Source organism: Patagioenas fasciata, chromosome 22 (assembly GCF_037038585.1).
Source record: "Patagioenas fasciata isolate bPatFas1 chromosome 22, bPatFas1.hap1, whole genome shotgun sequence".
NCBI classification, from domain to species: Eukaryota; Metazoa; Chordata; class Aves; order Columbiformes; family Columbidae; genus Patagioenas; species Patagioenas fasciata.
The window spans coordinates 1,121,770-1,136,920 of NC_092541.1; the positions used below are offsets into that span (position 1 = coordinate 1,121,770).

Consider the following 15,151-nt stretch of genomic DNA (forward strand, 5'->3'; position numbering starts at 1 on the left):
GCCCTGAGGGTGGTGAGAGCCTGGCCCAGGTACCCAGAGAGGTGGTGGCTGAACCATCCCTGGAGACATCCCAGGCCAGGCTGGACGGGGCTCTGAGCACCCTGAGCTGGTGAAGATGTCCCTGTCATGGCAGGGGGGGCACTGGGGGAGCTTTGAAGGTCATTCCAACCCAAACTGTTCTGTGATTCTATAAGCACCAGGTTATTCTATAACCATCGGTTACAGAACAGCAGCACCCACAGCATCAGCAGCACTGGGGCTCTGGCCACCAGCCACGAGAGCCGCAGCAGCACCCATGAGCAACGCGGGAGTTTGGTCAGAAAAAGCACCCGAGCGCCTGTTTATTGGTGAAGGGTGGACAAGGGGCAGCTCAGCCTGGGCAGTACCTGTCCCGCGGTCCGGTAGTGCCCTTCTGCAGGCTCCCGGTCCCTGTCCCCAGAGCCTGGCACTGCCACAGCAGTCAGAGCTCAGCATCACCTGGAGTTGCAGCAGCCGAGGGGCTGGGTGGATGCTTTGGGCATCCTGGAGCTGCTGGCTCCCTATGGCCCAACACCCTCGGGCCACAGCACCCCACGCCACCCACTCCCGTCACCCTGCGCAAAACCTTGGCACGGGCCATGGCTCCAAGGGGAGCTGCGGCTTTGTGCAGTGCCCAGCGCCCTAGCCCTGCGTGCACCCACCTACTTCAGGGAGGTGACAGGAGCCCCAGTCCCACAGCAGGAGAGCAGCCATGAGCACCTTTGGGTGGCCTCATGGACGGAGTCTCCAAAACCCACTCCTAGGGACTGTTTTTCAGAGGCTTTGAGTCCACCCTCGACAGCGCTGCGGTGCCAAAACGAGCTGAGCTCCTCCAAAAACCTGACCCTGAGCAGATCACACCCCAGGGATGGGGAGCGCAAGTCCTGGTGCGGTGGCAGAACCAGCCCGTCCCCACTGTCACCACCGGAGCCTCTCTAAGGACACTGACCCTCCTCAGCGGTGGGGACAGGGACAGCGGTGGCCCTGTCCCTGTCACAGCCCGCCGGGCGGTGGGGCCAGGCTGAGGTTGAGGAAGCCCCCATAGTGGAACGGGGGCAGCTGGGGGGCACAGGCGGCGTTGGGGGGCAGGCAGGCGAGGGGGTTGACCCCGCACGCTCCGGCATCCTGCTCACCGCTGAAGTACACGCTGTCTGGCGACTCCACCGACGGATCCTCATCGAAATAGTTGTAGGGCCTCAGGAAAAAGCCAACGCCATTCCCCACCGTCACCGTGTTGGGGACATCTTCGGCGTGGGGGATGTGTAGGAACCCCACAGAGATCCAGGCAACCAGGTCCTGGGTAGAATGGGAACCGGGTACCACGTCAGGCTGAGCGGAACCTTCCAGCCCAGCAGCGCCCAGTTTGGCACCTGGGGCGCTCAGCTCCCCTTGCCCCAGGGACCCCAGCTCACCTCGTTGGTGATGGTCTCGTTGTCGATGAAGTCGGCGAAGGCCACGGTGGGCGTCCAGGGGTCGTTCTGGTTGTAGACGCTGGTGCTGGTGGGTTCCTCCTCCTTCCGCCGGGTGACGGCCAGTTGGTACCTGGGGACGAGACAAGAGATGGGGGCAGCTCCAGCACCTGCGGGTTGGCAGGGGATCGCCCGCTGCTCCGGTACAACACACAAATGAATCCAGGCACGGATGCTGCTGCTCGCTGCCTGGCCATGGCTGCTGGACGTTTTTAACTCCTCCAGCCCCCCCGAGCACGGAGCCATTAAATTTCACCCTGACACGGAGCCAGTTCTGTGCTCATCCCGCGTTCCAGGAAACATTCTGTCCTCACGTGAAGATGTCAAGAGCTGGGGAGGCCGGATCTTCCCCTGGGAGTTTGCTCTACAGCTCGGTGCCCTCACAGGGAACAAATACATTTGGTTGCTCTTATCTGGGGTCAGATTCTTGCCTGTGAACTACTATGAGCAGATGTCATTGAGCAGCTTTTCAGTGGATTCTCAGAGCCAAAGAATATACGTTTGCTGTTTAACCCTTCATAGAATCACAGAATCGTTTTGTTTGGAAAAGCCCCTCAAGATCATGGAGTCCAACCATAACCCACCCCTGTCCCCACCCCATGTCCTGAGAACCTCGTGTCCGTCTGTCCAGCCCTCCAGGGATGGTGACTCCAGCACTGCCCTGGGCAGCCTGTTCCAATGCCCCACAGCCCTTTGGGGAAGAAATTGTTCCCCACATCCAACCTCAACCTCCCCTGGCGCAACTTGAGGCCGTTTCCTCTGCTCCTGGCGCTTGTTCCTGGGGAGCAGAGCCCGACCCCCCTGGCTCCAAGCTCCTTTCAGGCAGTTCAGAGATCAGAAGGTCTCCCCTCAGCTCCTGTTCTCCAGCTGAACCCCCCAGGTCCCTCAGCCGCTCCCATCACACTTGTGCTCCAGCCCCTTCCCCAGTTTCCTTTCCCTTAGTGCAGCAGCCCCTCCCGAGCTGGGATGCAGGAGCAGCCAGGGGTGCGGTGACAGGGTGGGACGAGAGGGGATGGGACACACACACCCCAGCCCCAGCACCCACCTTCCCCAGCTGATGGACCTCTCCATGGAGCTGCTGACGGGCAGGTGCTCCCCGGCAAAGCTGCTGATCTGGATGCGGTAGCTACGCGGATGCCCCCACTTGTTGCGCTTGGTGCTGGCAAAGGAGAGGTAGCGGGGCATGGGGGCGTTGAGGGGGAACGCCGCCTCGTCCTCCCTCTCCAGCCTCTCCCTGCGGAGGTACGGCCGCTCAATGGTGTTTTCCAGGCTCCACGGGTCTTTCACCAGCTCGTACCCCATGTCCTGGGTCTCCAGGGAGTTCAGCTGCCCTGTGAGGCAGGAGAGAAAAACCCCCTCGAGCTCCGCACGCCGGGCAGAGCCGCGCTCGTGCACCAAGGTGCCCAGACCTACCGTCAACATCCAGGTCCACCTTGTAGTGGATGTGGTGCAGGTGCATCGTCCCCAGCGTGTGGGGCCCAACCCTGTTGCCGTAGTTGGTCCCTCGGCCGTGGAAGAAGGCAGAGCTGATGTAGCCGGTGGCATGAACCCGGACCTCCACGGCCCCGCTGCCGTGGAACACGAAGTCCCAGATGTAGTCGTAGTTGATGAGAGTGGAGACGGTGCGGATGACCAGCGCGTTTTTCCGCAGCCCGCCGTAGTACGAGGAATGAGAGTCGGAGAAGTGGCGCCGCAGCGGGATGGCAGCGTCGTGCTCGAAGATGCAGAGCGAGTTTTGGTTGGTTTTGGGGGTCTCTGACTCCACCAGGTAGTGCTGGTCCACGTAGGTCGCCGCGTAGGGGCAGTCGAGGCCGCGGACGAGCTCGTAGGCGAACCTGCCGATGCCGAAGCTGCCGTCGAGGTAGCGCGTGGACATTCCCCCGGGGCAGTTGGAGCCATACAGGGCTAAGGCTTCCTGCAGACTCAGCTCGTACACAATCCTCTCCCCGCGGTACCTGATGTCGAAAAGCCGCGGGCCGGAGTTGGGGTCCATGCCGAAGGTGATGCTCCACCCCTGGTAGGTGACACGGTTGTCCCTGACGCTATAGCGGGGACCCTGAGGCTCGTACTGCAGCGGCCCCGGGGAGCCGGGCGGGCGCCGGGGTCTCATGGAGCCCAGGACCGTGTCCGCCTGGGGCTTCCGCATCCTCACGACCTCCAGTGAGTTGGTCAGGAACGCATCCTCCAGCTCCCTGGTGCTGGCAAAGTACCGGCCATTGTAGAAGACTTGGCGCAGCGACCAGCGGGAGACGTGGAGGTCCCGGTGCTCCACCAGCACCTCCAGCCCCACTGGTGACAGGTAGTAGCCGGTGCCGGTGACAGCGTGGAAGAGGACAAACCAGGTGGCACGGTCACCGGATTTGAAGCCCCGCGGGGCTGTGGTGAGGAAGATCAGGTCGGTCCCGTCTGACTCGCAGCAGGCGGCGAGGACGTGCGGTGCCTTGCTCAGCTCCCGCTGGATGAGGGCGTTGATGTCCGTGTATTCGCTGCCGGTGACGGGTCTGCGGTGGTACGGCACCTTCCCCCCGTACTTCTGCACCGTCACGTCCCGGTGATACGTCGGCGTCGGCAGCGGCCCCACCACGTACTCGGTGACGTTGGGGTCCGGCTGGTTCCCGAAGTGCAGCACGGCCAGCGCCTCCCGGGCCGGACGAGCCCCCCCGGCATCCAGGAACCGCAGCACCTCTGCCTTGGCGGGGACCTGCACGGCCACCGAGGCGATGCAGTTGTCGGAGGGTTTGGCGCGGGAGGCGTCGACCAGCGGCACCCCGAGGTGTCCCCGCAGGTACCGCACCACTTGCAGCAGCTCCTGGGGCGTCAGGTCGGCAAAGACCAGGCTGTGCCCGGCATCGGCGTCCTCCTGCTCCGGGGGCCGGTGCTGGCAGGTGCTGGGGGCCCTTCCCCTGGTCAGCAACACGCAGACGAGGGCGAATACCGTGGCTAAAGCCAGCACGAGGAGGATGAGGACGGTTTTCACGTTCATGTCTGCGGAGGCACTGAGAGCTCCCGCGGTCCGACAGGGAGGGTTTCCAGCTGCAGAATCCTCCCGCTGACACGAGAAGGCTGGGTTGGGTTTTTTCCCCTCATTTTTCTCGGCGGAGAACAGCCCGGAGGAGCTCGCAGGGGAACGTTCTCGGAAGTGTCCGGGGTTTGCTGGGAACCATAAAAGGCAACTTTGCTCTGCTTCCCCCAGGGGGCCATAATTTTAAATAAACCTAATGCTTCTGCATCTGTCCTTCCCCTCTCATCCCGCGCGCTGCGCTGCAGCTCTTACCGAGCACAGACGCAGTCGGCTGGGGGAAATTAGAGCGTCTCCCTTCGCCTCCTTCTCTGAACCCTGTGGACACGCAGAGTGGGCAGCAGGGACTGCAGGGACAATGCTCCTCTGTGCAGAGCACTGCTGAGCTCAGCACCGCGGCCCCATCCTGCCACGACCCCGCTGTCACAGCGCCTGTGCAGGGACACTGTGGCATCGCTGGTGGCTGCTGACAATCGCAGGTGTGGGAAGGAACCGGTCCTGCAGCTGGGAGGGAGGGGACAGCTGCTTGTGACCTCCTGGCATAGACAGGGCAGTGAGGAGGGGGATTAGGGGGATGGAATCATAGAATCATTTGGGTGGGAAAAGCCCCTCAAGTTCATCGAGTCCAACCATAACCCACCCCTGGCACTGCCCCATGTCCTGAGAACCTCATGTCCGTCTGTCCAGCCCTCCAGGGATGGTGACTCCAGCACTGCCCTGGGCAGCCTGTTCCAATGCCCCACAGCCCTTTGGGGAAGAAATTGTTCCCCAGATCCAAACTCAACCTCCCCTGGTGCAACTTGAGGCCGTTTCCTCTGCTCCTGGCGCTTGTTCCTGGGGAGCAGAGCCCGACCCCCCTGGCTCCAAGCTCCTTTCAGGCAGTTCAGAGATCAGAAGGTCTCCCCTCAGCTCCTGTTCTCCAGCTGAACCCCCAGGTCCCTCAGCCGCTCCCATCACACTTGTGCTCCAGCCCCTCACCAGCTCCGTTCCCTCCTCTCAACTCGCTCCAGCACCTCAAGGGCTTTCTTGGTGTGAGGGACCCAAAACTGACTCCAGGATTCAAGGTGTGGCCTCGCAATGAGGAGGATGACGGGATGAAGGCTCCAGAGCCCATTGAGCATGCAGGCAAAGAGGCAGTGGCACTGGCCGTGCTGCATCACCAGTAGCCACATGGCTCCCAGGCTTGAGCTGGGATGAACCCGGCCAGTGCGACGGGCCGAGCCCAAGCACATCCCAGCTCTGTCCCCAGCCTCACCCCGAGCACCCACAAAGCTCAGTCCTTCCCCTCCAAAGCACCGGGACCCCCAGCCCTCCCTTCCCACCCTCCAGCTGCTCCGTCCCCGTGCCCACTGGGCTCCCAGAGCATCCACTGGGCTGTGGATGCAGGAACAAGCGCAGCTGCAGCATCACCCCCAGCAGATGCTGCTCTAAGTCACAAGAACGAGACACTCGAGAGAGCGCTGGACCAGAGTAATCTTCATGTTTTTAAACCTGAGACCGGCACTACACAGCGCTTGCTCCTACAGCAGTGGAACGGGATTTGTTTTCTCCTCGTTTTCCTCCTGCAGCAGACTCAAATTCAGCAATTAACAAAGACAACGTAGACACCCGGCTGGCATCGTGCCAGGAACATTATGCTTCCCTTTTGAACAGCACTATATTAAAAGCAATGATAAAAAGTGAAGAAGTCATTGCAAAACTGGAAAATTGAGACAACTTCACTAAAAAAACGGAAAATGTGAGACAGAGCAGTCAACCTGGAGTCTCTGACTTGGTCTCCCAGCACCGTCCTGTAGCGTTAAAGCCTGCTTATATTTTTGAAGCCATCATAGGTGAAAGGGGGGAGGTTTGGCAAACAAGAGGCGGTTTTGGGCAGGCACGCGATGGGGTTGGTTTCGCAGGCCGTGACGTCCTGCTCGCTGGTGAAAAACACGCCGTCCTGCGAGTATATGGAGGGGTCCAGGTCGTAGTAGTTGTAGGGTCTCAGGAGAAAACCAACCGAGTTTCCCACCGTCACAGTGTTGGGAATATCCTCGGAGTGCGGGATGTGAAGGAAACCAGCGCTTATCCAGGCAACCAGGTCCTGGGCAAGGGAAGAGCCACAAAAACCGCAGTTATTGCAGCAACTTGGAGCAGCAGGAGCAACCGAAGTCCGTGCAGGGGCCACGGGGTGAATGCTTGGGTCATGCTGTGAATTTTGGGGTCATGGGCTGTCCCCTCTCAGCCCAGGGCTGGTTATTGCAGGTCCAGCCCCGGGGACCCCAGCTCACCTCGTTGGTGATGGTCTCGTTGTCGATGAAGTTGGCGAAGGCCACGGTGGGCGTCCAGGGGTCGTTCTGGTTGTAGATGCTGGTGCTGGTGGGTTCCTCCTCCTTCCGCCGGGTGACGGCCAGTTGGTACCTGGGGACGAGACAAGAGATGGGGGCAGCTCCCGGGGGCAGGGGAGGTTCAGGATGGACACAAGGAAGGAATTGTTGGCCCTGAGGGTGGTGAGAGCCTGGCCCAGGTACCCAGAGAGGTGGTGGATGAACCATCCCTGGAGACATCCCAGGCCAGGCTGGACGGGGCTCTGAGCACCCTGAGCTGGTGAAGATGTCCCTGTCATGGCAGGGGTGGCACTGGATGCACTTCGAAGGTCCCTTCACCCCAAACTATTCTAAGGTTCTATGATGAAGGCAGCTCCCCAGACAGTCTGCAGAGCACAACCCTGCTCCTGCGCAGTAACCCCAGCCCAGGGGAGCATCTGCCCTGCGCCTCCCCATCCACGTTCCCATCCACGCGCTGCCTCCCCAGCTGGCAGGGCTGGGGGTGTCCCTGAGAAACCGCCGTCCCCGTCAGAGCAGCCTGACCTGGCCCAGCTGATGGCCCTCTCCATGGAGCTGGCTTCGGGGACGTGCTCCCCTGCAGAGCTGGTGACCTGGATCCTGTAGCCACGCTGGTGGCCCCACTTGTTTTTGCTGTCGGCTGCAAAGTAGATATATCTGGGCATCTTCTCCTGGAGCCGGAAGGCAGCCTGGTCCTCCGTGTCCAGGACTTTCTTGGTGAGCTGTGGCCGCTCTATCTGCTGCTCCAAGCTCCAGGGTGCCCGCGTTATCTCGAACACCATGTCCTGCGCCACCAGGGAGTTTTTCACCCCTGCAAAGCAAAAGTAAAGTAACTAAGGAGCGTTCCCCACAGTCCTCTGTGCCCAGGGATGTCCCCACAGGCAGAGCTCGCTCTCCCCATCCTCCTCTCCCATGCTCCGGCTCCATGGAGCAGAGCTGTCACGAACCCCGCACCGACTCAGCTCCATCTCCATGTGCATCGTTTGTTCTCTGGTTCCTCCCTGCGATGCCGCAGACAGCGCAGGACGCTGGAGCTGCGCTTCTCCTCAGGCTGGGATCTGCTTACCGGGGATCTCTTTGATCACAGGCAGATCTAAAACATCATTTTTCCCAGCCTTTTACAGGAGCAGGTGTCAATAACAGATGTAACACTGCCAACCCGTGCCCCCAGCACCACCAGTACCCCCGCAGCTTTCCAGCTACTGGAACAGCCTTTCAGGCTGAGCATCCTCGCTCCTCCCAGGGTGGATGCCAGACAGAAGGAGCCGCTCTTGGACTCAAATAACCCGCAGGGATCCGCTGCCAGAAACCGTGACTGTGTGCAGGAGCAGCGGGATTCACTCGCTCCCCGCAGCGGCTTCGCAGCCCCAGGCTCAGGATCCAACTTACAAGCGTTTCCTCAAAAGAGAAGCGGGGATGGAGCAGCACAAGCTCAGCACCGGTCCGGCTGCACCACTTTAAGCCAAGATACATGAAAAGGACTTTCCCAAGTGGTAAGAAGCACCAGGACCAGCAGCAGATGCGGCGAGAGCGGGCTGAGCCCTTCGGCGCTGCAGACAGGGCTGTGGCCCCGTCTGCCCGGCCGTGCCTACAGCAACAGAGCCCGCGCCAGCGGGGCCTCAAGGAAACACAAACATCGCCCAGCTCCTACCTTTCATACTTTCCCCGGGCTGAACACAGGGCTCGCAGACCATTCACACTGCCTGCAAATCCATGAGCTTTGCAGCCTATTTTATACGCAGGAAAATAACTTTGCAAGGAAAGAAGAGGTGAGGAGCGGAGTTCTGGTGGCAGATATTAGGGATTCTGTGGACTAGGAGACAATCCCCGCAAAGCTCTGGGCTTTCCCGGTATAATGGCAGACACAAAAGGAAGACCCAGACCTACCTCCCACATCCAAATCCACTTTGTAGTTGACGGAATGGGTGTGTATCGTACCCAGCGTGTGCTCCCAAACCCTATTGCCGTATCTCAGACCGTCCCCGTGGAGAAAGGATGAGCTCGTGTACCCCGTGGCCTGCACCCTGCCTTCCACGGCCCCGTTCTGGTAGAAGACGAAGTCCCACACGTAGTCGTAGTTGCCCACGGTGGCGATGGAGCGAAGCACCAGCGCGGAGTTGACCAGGCCCCCGTAGTAGAGCGACTGCAAGTTGGAGTAGTGGCGGCGCAGGGGGGAGCCCGTGTTCTGCTCGAAGATGCACAGGGCGCTTCTCCTGGTCCGGGACACCTCGGCGTGAGCCAGGTAGTGCACGTCCAGGTACGTGGCCGAGTAGGGACAGTCGACCCCTCGCACCAAGGGGGAGGCGTAGCGCCCGATGCCGAAGCTGCCGTCCATGTACCGGGTGGACATCCCCCCGGGGCAGTTGGAGCCGTACACTGACAGCGCCTCCTGGACGCTGATTTCGTAGGCGATCCTCTCCCCCTTGTGCCGCACGTCAAACAAGCGCAGCCCCGTGTTCACGCTCACCCCGAAGGCAAAGCTCCAGGCCTGGAAGACGACGTGGTTGTTCCTGATGCTGTAGCGGGGACCCTGGGGTTCATATTGCAAAGGGAACGGCGCAGCCGGAGCCGCTCGGGGCTTCATGGATGAGAAGTCCCCATCCCGCGGGGCTTTTCTGAGCTTCTCCACGCTGACGCGACCCTGCACGTAGGCGCTCTCCAGCTGCACCATGTCCCTGTAGTACTGCCCGTTGTAGAAGACCCTGCTCACCCCCCACCGGGAGATGTCCAGGCTGCTGTGGTCCACCAGCACCTCCAGCCCCACGGGGTGCACGAAGAACCCGCTCACGTTCTGAAACAAAGCGAACCAGGTGAGCCGATCTCCGGACCGCGATCCGCGGGGAGCGGCTGTCAGGGCCGCCAGGCTGGTTCCGTCGTACTCCATCACTTGACGCATGAAAGATGGAGCTGCGGGGAACACTTGGCTTTTCAAAAACCCACCCAGCTGCTCGTACTCCACGGCCAGCGCTGGTCTGCGGTGGTACGGCACCTTCCCCCCGTACTTCTGCACCGTCACGTCCCGGTGATACGTCGGCGTCGGCAGCGGCCCCACCACGTACTCGGTGACGTTGGGGTCCGGCTGGTTCCCGAAGTGCAGCACGGCCAGCGCCTCCCGGGCCGGACGAGCCCCCCCGGCATCCAGGAACCGCAGCACCTCTGCCTTGGCGGGGACCTGCACGGCCACCGAGGCGATGCAGTTGTCGGAGGGTTTGGCGCGGGAGGCGTCGACCAGCGGCACCCCGAGGTGTCCCCGCAGGTACCGCACCACTTGCAGCAGCTCCTGGGGCGTCAGGTCGGCAAAGACCAGGCTGTGCCCGGCATCGGCGTCCTCCTGCCCCGGGGGCCGGTGCTGGCAGGTGCTGGGGGCCCTTCCCCTAGTCAGCAACACGCAGATGAGAGCGAATACCGTGGCTAAAGCCAGCACGAGGAGGATGAGGATGGTTTTCATGTGCATGCCTGCTGCTGGTCCCCAGGCACTGGCAGCAGCGTTCAGAGCAGGGTTTCCAGCTGCTGCCTCTCTCCGTTCGCACTGGATGGATTAACAGGGAAAGCACAAAGCCTGGGAGAGGCCGGGGGAGGAGAGCTGAAACCCGCGGTGAGCAGAAAGGGCAGATCTCCTGTGCGAGCTGCACTCTCCGTCCTCTCCACCAGTCGTTCTGCTAGGGATGCAGGGTCAGTGACTCACACAGAGTTTCAAATAATTCTGTTACTTTTTCAGTCCGGCTGAGCTTCCTGAGGCTGCCTGTGCAAACCCAGCTCTGTAAGTCAGCCGAGGCGGCCGGGACCTCTGCGGGGCTCTGACAAGCTGGGAATTGTTGTCACACTGTAGGTTTTCACCTCTTTGCAACTCACTGAGTTTCCTTGTTGATCGCGCTGTTTCCTTGCAAACATTCTCCCTGGCAGCATGGTTCCGAGCTTGGAGTCACTTTGGATTTTAGTGTTTTTAAGAAACCCTTTGCTGAAAACACATCCATCTGTGTAGGGGGAGAAATCTTGGGCAGGTCAGAGAGGTATCGCGCAGGATGAGATTCAGGCCCCATGAGCTGCGGACAACCAGCTCTTTAATTGCTACCTCTGAGCAGCCATGAACTAATTAACCCTCCAGAACTGCCCTGAAACGAGATGACGCAGCTTCTGCCTCTGTCTCCCATTCAAAGATCAACTGAGGTGCAGCTTCTGAGAAGTTTCAAGGACAAAACCACCCAACCTGCAGCATCCAAGCAGCAGCCGGTGGCAGTGGCCAATGTCACCGTGCCCGTTGTCACCGTGCCAGGCCACCGCTGAGCAGCCACCTCCTGGGTTCCTACCAGAGGTTGTGACCATTGCCCACAGCTGCCCCCACCAAACCGCTGCTGGCCTCACCACGCTGGGGAAAAGCGTTGGCACAACGAGGTGGCCAAAGAAGAAGATTTGGTGGTCCATCCTGCCACGTGGTAGATGTTTGGGGTGGACGGGACACGGCGCTTGAGCTACAAACCCTGCCTGTCCCTGAGCTGGTGCTGAGAAGCACAAGGCATCCAAGAGAACCAGAGCTTGAGATTCAACCCAGTATTTCCACTCCCACTGCCAGCATCACCTCACCTCACCTCACCCGGCCTCGCGTTCCTCCTCCCGTCAGAGTTTCCTGGTGAGAGGCAACGGGCACAGACTGAAACACAGGAGGCTCCGTCTGAACACGAGGAGAAACTTCTTTCCTTTGCGGTGCCAGAGCCTGGCCCAGGCTGCCCAGAGCGGGTGTGGAGTCTCCTTCTCTGAGCCATTCAAACCCCCTGGGATCCTGTGGGATCTGCTCTGGGACCCTGCGTGAGCAGGGCTGGGGATCCACAGGGGTCCCTTAACACCAACTACCCCAGGATTCTGCAAGGCAGCTCCCCCAGCCTCAGCTCTTCCTCTGTAGCCGATCTTGCCCTGGACATGGTCCTCTGGCCGTGCTCAGCCGTCACCACACTGGTAGGCAGGAGGCCACACTGCTGTGAAGGACACTCCATTATCCTCACCACCACGGGCAGCATCAGCCTTCTTCAGCCCAGGCTCGGCTGGGCAGGTCAGGGACACGCACGTCTGCTCTGTGCCAGCACCGTCATCACTGCCTCGCTGGCCACCGTGCCAGCAAAGCCTGCGGAGCCACAGCATCAGTTCATGTGAGGAGCTGGAGCGAGTGGAGAGAAGGGAACGGAGCTGGTGAGGGGCTGGAGCACAAGTGTGATGGGAGTGGCTGAGGGACCTGGGGGGTTCAGCTGGAGAACAGGAGCTGAGGGGAGACCTTCTGATCTCTGAACTGCCTGAAAGGAGCTTGGAGCCAGGGGGGTCGGGCTCTGCTCCCCAGGAACAAGCGCCAGGAGCAGAGGAAACGGCCTCAAGTTGCCCAGGGGAGGTTGAGGTTGGATCTGGGAACAATTTCTTCCCCAAGGGGCTGTGGGGCATTGGAACAGGCTGCCCAGGGCAGTGCTGGAGTCACCATCCCTGGAGGGCTGGACAGACGGACATGAGGTTCTCAGGACATGGGGTGGGTGAACGGTTGGACTTGATGAGTTTGGGGGGCTTTTCCAAACCAAATGACTCTGTGATCTACGAAATGCTGATGTGTTGTTCACGCAGCCGTCTCGCTCAGCTGTGCAGGCGCACGTTGCAGCAGAATGCTTGTTCAATTCCATTTCCTTAAAGTACAAAAAGAGCAGATCATTCAGTTTTGACTTTGCCTCTCGGTTTTGCATCCCAAGTCCCTAAAGGTCCCGGCCCAGGCCGCAATTACAGACACTCATTTTCCAAGCGGCACAGCAGCAGTTTAAGCGAACTGGACCAACTCCACAGGCCTTGCTGCCCCACAAATCACAGCTCAGCCCTGCAGAGTGCCTGGGAGGTGGCCCAAAATAAAAGTGTGGGAGCCCTCTTCGTGCTGTGCGTGTTGGATGTTCGGGAAACAAAGAAAGAGAAACCCTAATTTTCCATGACATCCCCACAACAAACCAACCCACAGCACCCGCCCCAGGCTTGCAGGACGCAAATGAAACGTTCTGTGTCCTGTCTCTGCCCCGCTACGCGTGCCACGGATGCCGTGTCTGGTACCTCGCTATTTAATACCATCCCTTTGTGCTGGACTTCTCAGGATGAGGGCTTTTAAAGCCTGTTAACGAGCAACACAAGAATCAACCTGCCCTTCTTGGAGCTCTGCTTCAGAGCACACATAACAGCCCCAAATCCACCTCCATCCTGCAGCAGGAATTTCAGGAAGCAGAGGAATTAACGGGGCCTGCAGAGCCAGGAAACCTGTGTCGATACCTTCCCAACGAAAAGCCTCAGGGATCTTTAAGGGCCACAAATGCTTGTGTATCCTCTCCAAAAGCAGCTTGCAGCTAACCTAGAATTTAAAAGATTACAGATCTCACTAAACACCAACTTGTTTATGAGCCGTTTGTGCACGTACCTCTTCCCGCAACTCAGCTCCCCGCTCCCATTAGCCCACTGCCCCATCCCACATCAAGGATGGAGAACTCGCATCCTACCAAAGTTTATTTTGGCTACCTGGTGGCTTTTAGGTACTGCCCATCAGCCCATCTTACATTTACTAAACTGCACACATCTCCCAAACATTGCAAGCTGGGAGAGGAGTTTGCTGGTTCTCGCTTGCACGGAAAGGTAGATGCGGCAAAAAATAGACTCTGGAATTTATAGAAACCAAAACCAGAGACCAACGGCTCTTGGCTGATGGAAATTCGGAGTCAGCGACTGCCAGACACCAGGGAAAGTGTACAGGACAGAAACCCCTTGGCAGCTCTCCTGACACGGGCAAGGCGTCACCACAGCCCCAGCCAGCCCTCGGCCTTGGAAAACTCCTGCTCCCGTTCCCTCGTCTCACGGGGTCAGATTGTGTGAAACAGAACAGTGGAAATTGCCTGACCCTTCCCGCGCCGGCTGCGTTCCTGCCTGCACGCAACCCCTGTGCTGCCGCTCTCCTCTCAAAGGGTCACTGGTATAAGCTGGGAAGTCTCAGAAAGGTGCGAATTGAGCCCTGGCCGCACGCTGCCGCTGCTCTGGAGAGCAAAGAAACCTCCGCCCTGAGGGGTGAAGATGACAGACAAGAAACAAGAAACCCTCGCCATCCATGAACCCGCTCCCTCCAGGACAACTGCCCTGGATGCTCCGTCCCTCCCCGGGGCCGCTGGAGTCGGGTTTCTGGCTGCGGTGAGGAACCCCCTGTGCTGCACCACACCGAGTCCTGGAACAACGACCCTTCCCTTGAGCTCCGGCTCAGCCCCGAGTTTCCAGCTCGACTCCCACCTTCCCTGGAGCAGCTCGAGCACCAGCAGGACTTTCCCACACTGCAGGGAGCACCGTGGGGCCGGCGGGACTCGGGAAGCGTCATTCAGGGAGCGGCTGCTCCTGCTTCTCAGCAGCTGAAGGTTTCGAGGCCAGACGTGCCGAGCAGCCCTGGTTGGCGGCGGTGGCTCCTGTGGCCGGGCACGGGCCCCATCTAGCGGCACCGAGCAGCCCTGGGGCCACCAGAGAGGGCTCTGCACCCAGGGCCGCGGCAGGAAGCGCAACACGAACAAGGATGATCCCCTGGGGAGAGCAGAGGAGGCTTTGGTTGGGGCCAATGGAGCAGCTGAGAGAGGAACGGACCGTGCAGGTGACAGAGGCACCGGCTGCAGCGTCCGGGCACCAGCACCGGAGCACCCGGGGACTCTGACAAACACCACGCGCGTCTCCTGCAGTTAAAACCAGGATGGCCAAAGTCCCGCACGCTGGGCTGGGATGGGACAGATCACTTTAAACCCCAGAGAGTGAGCCTAACATGCGAAAGGAACAGAAACAACCTTCAGAGCCGTTCACACCATGGTCAAAAAGGGGAATGAGAACGCAGGGAAGGAGCAGCTGATGTGAGAAAGGCAAGACCAGAAGTGACGTTCACACTGCACGGCCTAAGAGCTCAGCATCACACACAAGGGGCTGCCTTAAAAGAATTCCAAGTACCTTGTTTTAATTTCTTGACATGGTAAAAGTTTACATACTTTCATCTGGCAAAGAGAGCTGAACAAATTAAAAGGAATCGATACAGAGAAACACAAGGGGATGTGCTGCTCCCAGACAGCAGCCAGAACAGTTGGTTTGTTACTAAATATTTATTAGTGGGAAGACTAAGAGTTGACTTACTACAAACAACAACAGAAGAGTCTATAGCGAGGGCCAGCAGCCCCTCCACACTCCGGGCAAATCCCTGGGAAACCAGCAAGAGACAACATGGCTCTTAATGTGGAAGCAGGAGAAACAAAAACGAAGTAAAAAAACCAAGAAAAAAAGAAGAGGAGGAGAGAGTTCATTCC

The 15,151-nt window shown here is 59.6% G+C and overlaps 2 protein-coding genes across 2 annotated transcripts; both read right to left on the reverse strand.

The window, feature by feature from the left end:
• Positions 1-311: 311 nt before the first annotated feature.
• Positions 312-4,810, reverse strand: AOC3 (amine oxidase copper containing 3). Its single transcript, XM_065855929.2, has 4 exons — positions 2,901-4,810; positions 2,533-2,818; positions 1,431-1,560; positions 312-1,314 (listed from the first exon to the last, which is right to left on the reverse strand). Exons 1-4 carry the CDS (start codon positions 4,468-4,470, stop codon positions 1,012-1,014), a joined length of 2,289 nt encoding a protein of 762 aa, XP_065712001.2. The 5' UTR covers positions 4,471-4,810; the 3' UTR covers positions 312-1,011.
• Positions 4,811-5,976: 1,166 nt separating this feature from the next.
• On the reverse strand, positions 5,977-14,661 carry LOC136111626 (amine oxidase [copper-containing] 2-like). The gene is made up of 5 exons (XM_065855931.2): positions 14,109-14,661; positions 8,718-12,487; positions 7,356-7,641; positions 6,777-6,906; positions 5,977-6,589 (listed from the first exon to the last, which is right to left on the reverse strand). The coding sequence occupies exons 2-5, from the start codon at positions 10,282-10,284 to the stop codon at positions 6,305-6,307; spliced, it is 2,268 nt and encodes a 755-aa protein (XP_065712003.2). The 5' UTR covers positions 10,285-12,487; positions 14,109-14,661; the 3' UTR covers positions 5,977-6,304.
• Positions 14,662-15,151: the final 490 nt, after the last annotated feature.

Bases quoted from the DNA above. Each gene is read 5' to 3' on its own strand.
- AOC3 (XM_065855929.2), bottom strand. From the start codon at position 4,470: ATGAACGTGAAAACCGTCCTCATCCTCCTCGTGCTGGCTTTAGCCACG. The intron at 1,561-2,532 runs GTGGGTGCTGGG...TCTCGTCCCCAG, and splicing joins AGGTCCATCAGCTGGGGAAG to GTACCAACTGGCCGTCACCC. The intron at 1,315-1,430 runs GTGAGCTGGGGT...CATTCTACCCAG, and splicing joins ACGAGACCATCACCAACGAG to GACCTGGTTGCCTGGATCTC.
- LOC136111626 (XM_065855931.2), bottom strand. From the start codon at position 10,284: ATGCACATGAAAACCATCCTCATCCTCCTCGTGCTGGCTTTAGCCACG. The intron at 6,907-7,355 runs GTCAGGCTGCTC...TCTCGTCCCCAG, and splicing joins AGGGCCATCAGCTGGGCCAG to GTACCAACTGGCCGTCACCC. The intron at 6,590-6,776 runs GTGAGCTGGGGT...TCCCTTGCCCAG, and splicing joins ACGAGACCATCACCAACGAG to GACCTGGTTGCCTGGATAAG.